At 33.6% G+C, this 12,987-nt stretch overlaps 1 protein-coding gene and 1 pseudogene across 1 annotated transcript; both read right to left on the bottom strand.

The window, feature by feature from the left end:
- Positions 1–859: 859 nt before the first annotated feature.
- On the bottom strand, positions 860–12,361 carry LOC143065400 (uncharacterized). The gene is made up of 7 exons (XM_076238951.1): positions 12,175–12,361; positions 11,631–11,718; positions 10,028–10,164; positions 9,367–9,479; positions 3,802–3,983; positions 3,147–3,248; positions 860–1,690 (listed from the first exon to the last, which is right to left on the bottom strand). The coding sequence occupies exons 1-7, from the start codon at positions 12,305–12,307 to the stop codon at positions 862–864; spliced, it is 1,584 nt and encodes a 527-aa protein (XP_076095066.1). The 5' UTR covers positions 12,308–12,361; the 3' UTR covers positions 860–861.
- Positions 6,413–8,085, bottom strand: LOC143062502 (zinc finger MYM-type protein 2-like; annotated as a pseudogene).
- Positions 12,362–12,987: the final 626 nt, after the last annotated feature.

Here is a 12,987-nt window from a genome sequence, read left to right on the forward strand (position 1 = left end):
AAGCCAATGAAGTTTCCAGCAACACAAGCCTTCTATGATAATGTCCTTTCCTATAACCTTAAATACCAATCAAACCACATTATTTAAAGTTTGTGCCTGTCCTAAGTCAGGAGCCTGTTGTTCAGTGGTTGTCGTTTGTTTATGCGTTACATATTTGTTTTTCATTTGTTTTTTTATATAAATAAGGTCGTTAGTTATCCCGTTTGAATTTTTTTACATGGTCTTATCGGGGCCTTTTATAGCTGACTATGCGGTATGGGCTTTGCTCAGTGTTGAAGGCCGTGACCTATAGTTGTTAATGTCTGTGTTATTTTGGTCTCTTGTGGACAGTTGTCTCATTGGCAATCATACCACATCTTTTTTATATAATCCAAAATTAAGTGCAACATACTGGAAGTGCTAAAACTGTTTATACAAATATCACACCTTTTCCTAAATAAAATTAAGAATGGAAATAGGTGTCAAATAGACAACATCGGGACAAAAGAGTAGAAACATGCAAAGACCATCAATGTCGAGTAGGTAACAAAAGAAACTAAGAAAAATGACAATGGTACATAAATTAACTAAGGACCTCTAGTATAACTGACATGCCAGCTCCAGACCTCAATTAAACTGACTGAAAGATTATGTCTTCATCACTGGACTAATCTCACTGTACGATTACAAAATATACCTATGTCTTGTCTTGTATGCTTTAAGGACTGCATGTGCATTTATAAAATGTAGAACTTCTCAATGTATGCAAATACACTGCTTACATCATATTTTACTTTGTAAAACAAACACCAAATATATACCATAAACCATAAAAGGTGGTTTCAATGATATAATAACATAAGTGACAAAAAAAAACACGTTTTAGTGTTTCATTAATGTGTTTTTATTCCAACTTAAAGACAGTCTTTTTATAACTTTTTCAGTTCTTATTCCTTCTCTGACACTTTTTACTATGGAATCTTTTAATCTTTTATTGGTTGTAACATATTCTTTACTGGGGTCCTTTGGTTCTTCTGTCTGGAATTTTTTGTTAAATTGTGACATGTTTCCTTGGTAACCAGTTCTTTTAGCTATCCGTTTTCTCATTATTTCTTTGAAGTATACAGTACCAGGAACCAATGGTTTCAGAAATGGACCTTTATCTTTCAAAAAACTTTTTGCAAGAAAACTTTCGTCCAGCTTCTCAACTGAAAGATGGTGATCTTCTTTTGATATTTTTTTCTTTTCAGAAATATTATTTGCGATTGTCAGTTGTTGTTTGGGAACTTCAATCCTAAGTTGTCGTAAACGATAAAGGAGTCTGGGGAATATCGGGACTTTCTGACCTTGTGTAGACGACATTCTTCCTGTCAATTTGGTCTCGGAAAGAAATTTCATTAATTTGATTGTGAGTGGTACTCTTCTCTTGGATAAGAATCTCGATATGTCTTGTTCTTGAAGTACGAAGGCTTCACATCCTTCAGACATAGCTGTAACGGAGAAAATATCGGCTTTTAAATCCAGTAATAATTCTAGATCTCCGAATATTTCCCCTGCCGAAACAATGCATATATCCACCACTTTCTGGAATTCCCTCTTCTCTGCGGCAATATAACCCTCTAGTCGTCGTACATATGTTTGTTCGTCCATATGACTGCCCTGTGTGTCTCCTCTACTCACCATGGTATCTACCCTTTTTGGAATGTGTATCCTTAAACAACCAGAAAGTAACATTGTGTATATATGTGATAACTAGTGATTGAAGAGGCATTTATATAAAGTGTTAATGGAACAAGAGCCTTGCTAATCTGTTTAGATTCAACAGTTTATGGAACTCGGACATTCAATGTGAAGATCTGGAGTTAACAAGGACTGGAGTTCAACATGTCTCCGAAAAAGATTTCAAGCATTTTTCAATGGGCATATTTACCGCGTTTAAAGTTGGAATTTTCCAGATAGTCCCTGCGTGGTTTGCATAAGAAAGAAACCCTTTTCTCAAGTTTCAAGGGCAAAAAAGGGGGTACGTACTATTCATAACTGCATATTATACACACTGAAAAAATCGGTATATATTTGTATTAGTAAGTTCTGTAATTAAAAACCTAAAGAGTTTAAAAATCAGGAAATATCATCAAATACTATAAGTAATGCATAGTAAAACAAATCGTAACTTAATAATTTACCAGTTATACATAAATATAATGTTTATGGACCTCTCAAGTGCCACTTCAGATGTGGGTATAACGAACGATTTCAAAATACAAATACTGTAATAAGAGGCAAAAGTATCCTGAACACCCAATCCTCAAAAGCTAGGCTAACAATAGGGTGCCACATGTGGAGCAGGATCTGCTTACCCTTCCGGAGCACCTGACATCACCCCTAGTTTTTGGTTGGGTTTGTGTTGTTTATAAAAAATATAATTCTTTAGTTTTCTATGTTGTGTCGTGTGTACTATTGTTTGTCTGTTTGTCCTTTTCATTTTTAGCCATGGCGGCGTCAGTTTATTTTCGATTTATGAGTTTGACTGTCCCTCTGGTATCTTTCATCCCTCTTTTCTAACAATAGGAAATAAAACTCAAATTCCGGATAACAATTTATTTACAGCAACAATGTTCAAAGGTGCACAGTTGGTGCCAATTAGAATAACAGTAACATATCAATAAAGGTAGATAGATCTGATCAAGAGAAAAAAAATAAGGACATATGATTTGAGATTTAGCGCTATAAAACCATGTTCAATCCAATATTTTCTACATTTGAAAATGCCTGTACCAAGCAGAAATATAACAGTTGTTGTCCGTTCGTTTCATGAGTTTTGTCATTTGATTTTGCCATTTGATTACGGACTTTACGATTAAATTTTCCTCGGAGTTCAGTATTTTTTTATTTTACTTTTTGTATTGCCAATGAGAACTATTACTGTCAACAACTAACAACATCCACGGAATTACAGGCGCCTGACTTGTGGCAGACACATACAGAATGTGGCGGGATTTAAATGCCATGACTTTGAGCGCTCAACTCTTGGTTATTTACCTGTTAAGGCACCGAAGTAGGCTTTATATAAAATGCACGAAACGAATCAGATTTTTAAGACATTTTTAAAAAAGTTTATATATATAACTTGTTTGAAATATATATTCAATATGCCGCTATATACTAACTTTATTATTTCCAGCAACTCTTTATCCATATCCTTTCCTTCAAATACGTGTTCAAATTGTCGTGGATGATTTCTTGGTTGAGCTGACAATCTAGCGCGGCCTCTAATAAAAATACAAATCAAAAGTAAGACACAAAACAAAAGTAAGACAAAAAAATAGATGAGACACAAAACATCAGAAAGACGCAAAACATAAGTAGGACACAAAATATAAATAAGACATAAACATAAGTAGGACACAAAATATAAATAAGACATAAACATAAGTTATAAGACAACACAGCCAAAAAGTCATGCTAAAAAATCTCTTTTCTATATATAGTTGTTTTATTCATCACACAACGTTCTGCAGCATGTCATATATGTATACTCAGCTAAGACTGCTAACGCTTGATAGTTATATCCAATATTATCCAGTAAAACATGTCTAATTTTCTAATCTAAGCAAAATAAAGTTCTCTGCTTTTGTTATCCTCATACGAGCAGTAGTTGTTTCTGGACGACACACCAATGTTATACAACAAAAAATTTACTCTTAATAAAATACACATGTATGACATATTATTTAACAAACATTGTTAAGTCAAAATTGAGAAATTGAGACGATGTAACATGAAAATCATTATACAGCTAATAAGATTATTTTTTTATCTTACTTTGTTATAAAAAAGAGACCAGAAAACGGCTCTCCTTGAATCATAATTTTATGATTGTTCCTGTATGTCTTCTTTACTAAAGCCATCCGGAGGTTGTTCTGCTGATCTTCTGTCCACGTTGAGAAGAACGGATGTGTTTTAATAAATAATTCTTTCGTTTCTGAATCCTTTTCCATTTGGCTCTGTTGAAGTATAAATGAAGCATTACAGCAGATTCCAACGAGTATGAAGCTATATGTAGATTCTTTGGTTAGCTTCCTTGCTAGCTCAACCATGAAATCATTATTAGGTAAGGTACACAAGTCTGTGGGTGGAGTCAATAGTTAAACAGAGAACCAATCAGAACTAGTGACAGAATATAAACATTGTAAAACTAGTTTTACAAGTCAGTCTAAAAATAAGTTTTCAATCTAAATTTAAAATTTATTGATTCACAAGCATGTTGTAGGTGTGTTTGAATTGCCAATTTTATTTCAATCAATTACTCAGTTCATTTATAAATAGTTATGTGTATATACTTTACAATGGTACAATCACGACGTAAATATCTTTCTGTTGCCTTTGAATTACGAATTTTTCAAATAAAACTGCAATAGTATAAAAACAGCAAAGATAATGGATAATAGAGATGGGCCATTTTGTACATATACAAAGGGGAAACTTAAAGCAAGCATAATTATTTATAGTTTCATTGCATTTTTAAAGTTAAACGGGATTTTGTGGCAAAAAAAAACAAGATTTTTGTAGAAAATCCACAGATATTTTCGTTATAAAATTTTAAGCATAGATTACTCTCTTGATTTTCTATGATGTGCTAGTGTTTAAAGTTTACAAAAAGTCCTATTACAACCTTTAAATTAAAAAAAATCGTGCTAAGTCACGAAAGTTGAGTGCACCCTAGAAGGTATACTTGAATTGGTCCATATTTATATGTATTTGTTTAAACCAATATCTAAATTTCTAAACTTGTTTTTTAGGAAATCATTGCTAGCACTGCTTGCAATAATCCTCCATCTATCAAGTACCAAATTGCCAACTATGAGAGTACAAGGGGAAATGATGTGGATTTTTTATAAAATTTCTATTTGTTTAGCATTGAATCAACACTAAATATTATCATCCTTGAACAAAACATAAACCGTAACTCCGCTTCTAATTTATTGTAATACAAAGAATTTTTTAATTCAATCAAAGACTACAAGAAATAAAATTTAATTTGCAAAGTTGTTTAGGTAAACCTGTTTGTATGAAACATACATTATTATTATAAACAGGCCATTGATAAGAGTGTTTTCATTGGATGACGAATTAGTGCTAAGCTCCTCCCAATTTTAAGGTAATAATCATTTCATGGTTGAGCTAGCAAGGAAGCTAACCAAAGAATCTATCTGTAGCTTCATACTCGTTGGAATCTGCTGTAATGTTTTTTCAACAGTTTCCAATCTCTGGTTAATTATTTGTTTCACTTTCATTGGCATTACTGTAAATCATAGGTGTTTTGAGTGTATAGCACACTGTACTCAATATATACTCAAAACACCTATGACATTTTTCATGTTCTTTAAAATGACTAAAATTAGTTGAGTCTTCAACAAAATGAAGACAAGTGTGCATTATTTCTAGCGTAAAATCGCTGACAGTGTTTAGATAATAAATAATACAGACAATCATCAATCAACAAAAATCCACTCGATTGATAACAAAAAAATATATAAATTACAACTAGATGCAGTCATTGACCATATGTCCGGCTTCGTAAAGGCGTGGTGTACTAGTTTTCTCTTGCCAATGTTACTTTTGGGATGTTTTATACGGCATTCAATAGTACGATATGTCCGGTTTCGTAAAGGTGTGGTGTACTAGTTTTCTCTTGCCAATGTTACTTTAGTATGTTTAATACGGCAACCAATAGTACGCGGCATGAATTTTAAAGAAAAAAATAATAATATGTATATATATGCGACTTTATCTTTCTCTCTTCTGAACAAATGTTAGCCATAAAAATTCTAGTGGACACGTTAAATTACATGACATTCTTCCTGATTTGACCAAGAGAAGTACTAGTAATACATTACTTTATGACATTCTTCCTGATTTGACCAAGAGAAGTACTAGTAATACATTACTTTATGACATTCTTCCTGATTTGACCAAGAGAAGTACTAGTAATACATTTACTTTATGACATTCTTCCTGATTTGACCAAGAGAAGTACTAGTAATATGATTTTTACTAATTTCTTTGATCTTTTATGTGCTTTAAAATCTGATGTTTTGGAAAGGAGTGCATTAACTCCCCGATTTGAACGTTATTGCACTGTCGTAGGATTATTCAACAATCTCCCATTAGAAAACCATTGGTGGGAGGAGCCAACAAGCAGTGCATTAACTTCACTGAAAGTGCACAGTAAGGCTCCACCTCTTTTTTACATAAACAAATTATTTATAACTTCTTTTTGTGTGTATTTTTTAAGTTGTTTTTTTTTATTTGTCCATCGTTTTTTTCTGTTCCCAATGTTGTTTTTGTTACAGGATTTCCCTGGGAATTGTAAACTTCTTTTACTTGAATAGTGTGTTTTTTTCTAAGATTCGCACTAAAATTAAATTCTTGAGTAGAACCTCACAATATATAAAAGCCCACCGTTATGCTTTACATTAAATGAAACAAATTCAAAGTTAGTCAGTTAATAAGTCGGCAACATATTTATTCAATGAAAATTAAAGTTACAATTTGAGAATGTAACGGCATCAGAATCATTCAAACGGCATGTATTTATGATATCACCCAGACAGTGTTTCTTGTTCAAATTCCTTTCAAACGGTTCGGCCACAGCAGTTTTGGTTTGAACGGATTCCTGTAAACTGTCATTCATATCACGATCGGACGGGGGGTTCAAGACATCCGATACTCGCTTTTGAATGTTACAGTTAGCGGTCTTGTATGTTCGAAGCCTTTCGTAGAGCGGTGCCAAGTCCTTTCCATAATCTGTTGCTCATCTATTCCTGCTTGATATAGCGCAGTAGCACATGTTCTTTTTCCCGAGTGGTTGGTAAAGTTGCCAACCAAGCCCCCCTTTTCACACATTTCACACATTAAACCATTCAACTTGTTCACTCCTAACGCGGACTTTCCGTAGCGTTGCTTATCTTGGACATCAGAAATAAGTGGTTTGCGATAAAATACGCCAGATGCCTTCAAGTATGTTTCATAGAAGTCAACTATGCATCTTGGTCCTGCAAAAAAAGAATTATGAACTTTAAAATGTATTTTCCTCGCTAAACTTATGTTGCTTGTATAGAAACAGAAAGAAATAACAAGTGGTATTTATTATTATTTAAAATTAATATAAAAACTATAGAAAACTCAACTGATTAGTTAGAAATGGTCTCACCGGCAAAATTTTAAATATTTTATGGGAAACAGTTGAAGATTCAGAAAATGATATAGGCCAGTCATCAATCCCGTTCTGTCTTGCTCGAGAGGTTCTTGAGATGAAGCGCCCACAATAGCTAGCTTTTGAGGGACGGACAGACAAACAAACAAACGGACGGTCGGACGGATGGACAAAGTGAAAATAAAAGACAACCACGTGCTTTTAATATGGGAGTCTTCAGATTTCAACAAGTTTATACGATTTAGCGTGAAACAAATTTGTCACAGTTTTGTCATTCTTTTTTTTCTTCAGAAATACATAGAACGTGATATGCTAATTGCCGTTTTAAAAACATGTTTTTTTTTAATAATTTAAATACGTATACACTTACCTCTTGCATAGTGTTTGATATCTTTGTTATCCAGTCATCAATCGCCGAAACCACCTTTAAACGTCTTGTTGTTTCGACCAACGAATCTTATAAATCTTCCAGTAGCATCTTGTCCAGTTTCGAACTGAGAATGGTCCAGATTTCTGTGCTCGTCCCGTCCCCTAAGTCCAAACAGTTTGCAGTTGTAAAAAAATACAGTATATTGCAAATAAGTTTAATTTGTCGTACCGATGACACCATTATTCCACAACTTTTCTTCGTCGTCATCGGATACGGGGTCTGCCCTGCGAACCTTAGTGCCTAGTCCTTTCGATAATTAGTCTTTAATTCTAGCGTCCAAAACGCGTCTGAAATGAGCAAATTGGCCATCTTTCTGATCAAGAAAGTTTTTGTCGTGGACATTCATGTCCCTACAATGTCTAAGGAGACCACACACAATGTAGTATAAAGATTTAGGCGGATACTCGTCTCCGTTTTGTTTCCTCGCCTCCATAACAAACCATTCTAGTCAATAGTTCATACATTAGCAACATCCGCATAATCCTTCTCTATTTTCATCGCAATTTGCGATGGTGACATATCGTCCTACATTTTCCCGCAAAACTGCGAAAGTGGTAAATTATCAACGTCCTCTTCGGAGATTTCAGATTAAGCATTGCTTCCGACATTTTAAGCTTCTAGACAGACAACAGCTCGTGCAGAATTTTAGCGGGAATAACGTCATTTTGGTCACGCCTTAATAATTAACTATTTAATGTCTGTATAATATAGCATTTTCATTGGTCATATTACAAATCATATATAGCCACGCCTTACTCATTAAAATTTTTAATGCACTCAAACGCTATGCGTTTACGATGCATCAAAAATCTTAATTCGTAAGAGCCGTGCTATATATATATAACTTATACATTACTTTATGACATTCTTCCTGATTTGACCAAGAGAAGTACTAGTTATACATTACTTTATGACATTCTTCCTGATTTGACCAAGAGAAGTACTAGTTATACATTACTTTATGACATTCTTCCTGATTTGACCAAGAGAAGTACTATTATACATTACTTTATGACATTCTTACTGATTTGACCGGATTTGACCAAGAGAAGTACTAGTTATACATTACTTTATGACATTCTTCCTGATTTGACCAAGAGAAGTACTAGTTATACATTACTTTATGACATTCTTCCTGATTTGACCAAGAGAAGTACTAGTTATACATTACTTTATGACATTCTTACTGATTTGACCAAGAGAAGTACTAGTTATACATTACTTTATGACATTCTTACTGATTTGACCAAGAGAAGTACTAGTTATACATTACTTTATGACATTCTTCCTGATTTGACCTTATCATTTGATCAAATCGATCAGACTGATATATCGTACATTAAAATTTTCTTCAGCATTTGTAAAATTTATAATCAAGTTTGTATGGTGCGAAGTCAACGAAACAGCAAACTACAATAACAATTAAAAAAAAAATAAAATTGAGAATGGAAATGGGGAATGTTTCAAAGAGACAACAACCCGACCATAGAGCAGATAACAGCCAAAGAAAATCAATGAGTCTTCAATACAGCGAGAAAACCCCGTAGAATAGGTAGGGGAAAAAATAGACTTTTAGAGGTCGAAACCGTATTCAACAATGACAAGTGTGTGGCACATCAGAAGCAGCACTCTAAATTGAACCGAGATAGGTTTGTTTATGAAACTATGAAACTAACAAAGACCAATATTCATAAAAAGAAGAAAGAAAACACTACTTTCTTAGTTCGCTTTTCTCTCGTACCTGCATAGTTCTCTCATAAAGTATTTTTGAGATAACCATTAGATCTGTATCAACATCTGTAATCATATGAACATTTTCTAATCTGTAACTTTCTTCCACAACTTTGCCAGGACCTAAAACATTAATAGCTAGTAAGATTTAATCAATTATATGATTTTACTGATGAAAATATTCAGTGATAAGTTCAGAAATTCAGAACTCGACCATATATAGAAGATAGCATGCTCATAAAATGTTAAAACAAGAATGTGTCCCTAGTACACGGATGCCCCATCCGCATTATCATTTTCTATGTTCAATCGACCGTAAAAATGGGAGAAAATCTCTTATTTGGCATTGAAATTAGAAAGATCATATCATAAGGAACATGTGTACTAAGTTTCAAGTTGATTGGACTTCAACTTCATCAAAACTACCTCGACCAAAAACTATAATCTGAAACGGGACCCACGGACGAACAGACGATCAAACGGACGGACGAACGAACAGACCAGAAAACATAATGCCCATACATTGGACATACAAATAATCTCTGAATATGAATAGATACCATCATTGTAAATCTAAGACAGTCATATCATTAATGTAGTAAATGGTATATATATATAAGTATTATGTTGTCTTACATATCTCTCCAAACACTAAAATTCACTATAATTACCAAAAGAGTCCACTTTAAATCCAAACTGTCTAATATTCCGTATCTGGCTGTCTTTACCATCTATGGGAGGTAATACATGTACACTCTGTTGCATTGCTAGGAATACAGACAGTCCACCAGTCAACACTATATATAACCTGTTCAAAAAATGTAACTCTTAAACATTAAAACTTTATTTCAGTTTTTATAGGTATGTCGACTTTCAAGAATAATCGTTCCTTTTTAGTTTAGCTTATAATGTTAAGCTAGAGCATGTCCGAGAAGTTGCAGGCACGTGATGATTGAAATGAATTACTATTTGTATTCCATCTATTTCAGTACTCACACCGAAAAATAGTACACAGGGTTGCTGTCTCATTGAGGTATACACCGCATCTCCATTTATTCCTAAAAAGTGCAATAGCTTTTCGTTTATTTTCGTAGCCCAACAGGTCATTGTTTACCCTAATTGTAACTTTTTACAGCACATGTTCTTTGTAATGATTAGCTCAATAGAAGCAACAGTGTAGTAAGATTTCCAAATGTCAGTTTTCACACCTTATATAAAAATGTCAGTTTTCACACCTTATATACACATGATATTGGTGTGGTACGTAAAAATAAGAAGATGGTGTAAAAATAAAATGATGTATGATTGGCAATGAGACAACTCTCCACCAGAGACCAACTGCCATAAAATTTAGCAACTAAATGTCAATGTATGCTTTAACAATGACAGAAACCCATAGCGCATAGCAAGCTAGAGGTGAAGACGTAATGTAGTGTTCTGTAGAACTAGTATAAAATGAGGAGTCAAATGAAGCGTAGTTCATTTTAAGTTTAATTTGTTTTAGCCGATTACGGCATAACTTTGTTGAGTTTTAGAAAAGTAAAAATTGAATATGGAAACGGGGAATGTGTCAAAGAGACAACAACCCGACCATAAAACAGACAACAGCAGGAGGTCACTAATAGGTCTTCAATGCAGCGAGAAACTCCCGCACCGGAGGCGTCCTTCAGTTGGCCCTTAAACAAATATATATAGTAGTTCAGTGATAATGGACGTCATACTAAACTCCAAATTATACACAAGAAACTACAATTAAAAAGCATACAAGACTAACAAATGCCAGAGCTCCTGACTTGGGACAGGCGCAAACATGCGGCGGGGGGGGTTAAACATGTTTTTTTTTTAGATCTCAACCCTCCCCCTATACCACTAGTTGTAGAAAAGTAAACGCATAACAATACGCACAGTAAAATTCATTTCAAGAGAAGTCCGAGTCCGATGTCAGAAGAGGTAACGAAAGAAAATAAACAAAATGACAATAATACATAAATAACAACAGACTATTAGCAGTTACTGACTTGCCAGTTCCAGACCTTCATTAAACTGATTGAAAGATTATGTCTTCATCATATGAAAATCAGGCACAATCCCTCCCGTTAGGGGTTTAGTATTATACCATCATATAATATATGAGAAGAACATAACTCGTGGCATGCCAACAAACAGGTTTTTAAATAAATGTGTTTAATTCCGATGCAAAGACCATATAAGTTGCATCTTTATCCAATTTATACAGACTTGCATATAAGTCTTTTTATTTGTCCAGTATCTTACCGATCAGTACAACCTATTGTATTCTTTAGGAACTTATTCTTCTTTAATTTTCTGTATTTTGCATGTTTTAAAACATCAATCCATGTATCTGAAAAGATGAGAATTTGTAGAACTTATAGTGAATGTTGAATTTATTATGCTGTTCAAAAGTATATGCACAACGATCTAAAGATCTGTGCTGATGTTGTAATGGAAATTGGTAAAGTTGACGAAAATAAAATTGAGAATGGAAATGGGGAATGTGCCAAAGAGACAACAACCCGACCATAGAAAAAAAAAACAACAGCAGAAGGTCACCAACGAATATTTATAATGCAGTTAATTGAATTTATAAAATCATAAAACTATTTTGTGGTAAGTATACATCTGATAATATATGCTATGATTAGTCTTGTTTGGTCTTCTTTTTACAATATGTATATTGGCTTCCAAACTATTGTCATAAAAGCTATTTAATGACTGAAAACACGCGTCGGTGCATGGATTTTGGCGTTGATGAATATCATTCAAGTTACAAGATAAATTTACAGCCGCGTTTGTTTACCTGTTGACATCCCGCTAAGTGCAAATATCTTTGGTATCAAATTGGGCAGAATTTCTCGAATTTCCTTTTCACATCGATCTGTTGGTGGTTCACTTATCAATGAAATTATTCTTCGAACTGTTCCAGTATCCATTCTACAGCTAGTCGCTTCCAAACTGTTAGGTAACGTACGGCGACACTTTATGACGTTGTTTGTAATATGACGTTTTGAAGTTCTTTGGATCTTTGTAGACACACGCAGAATTTTATGATAAATGATTTGCCCCCATAATATTTTGTGTATATTTTACGTGTGTCTGATAATTTATTTGAACAATGCTATGCAAAGCAGTGGCGGATCCAGAACTTTTCCTAAGGGGGTCCCGCTCCAGTCATATAAAACCAACTAAATTTTTCCCACGAAACAGCCCCCCCCGGCCTGGATCCGCCTATGCAAAGCACTGCTAGTTTAAACATATTGTATATATATATATATATATATATATATATATATATATATATATATATATATATATATATATATATATATATATATATATATATATATATATATATATATATATATATATATATAGTGGATTTAGAAACAAGTTATTTTAACTTATTAATCCCCTTCCACTTTGCGGGTGCGAGTGCTGCCTTGTTATAGCGGTATTAACTTACTCTTTTTCGAAATCTACAAGGGTGTCTTTTACGTGCAAGAGATATGGCTCTTGTACAATTCTATGCAATACATTGTTCTGCTGTTAATTATAGATAACACAGTGTTATAGTAGTCTCAGATATAATTGTATGTTATTCCAAGCATGATGG

Source organism: Mytilus galloprovincialis, chromosome 2 (assembly GCF_965363235.1).
Source record: "Mytilus galloprovincialis chromosome 2, xbMytGall1.hap1.1, whole genome shotgun sequence".
Taxonomy (NCBI): Eukaryota; Metazoa; Mollusca; class Bivalvia; order Mytilida; family Mytilidae; genus Mytilus; species Mytilus galloprovincialis.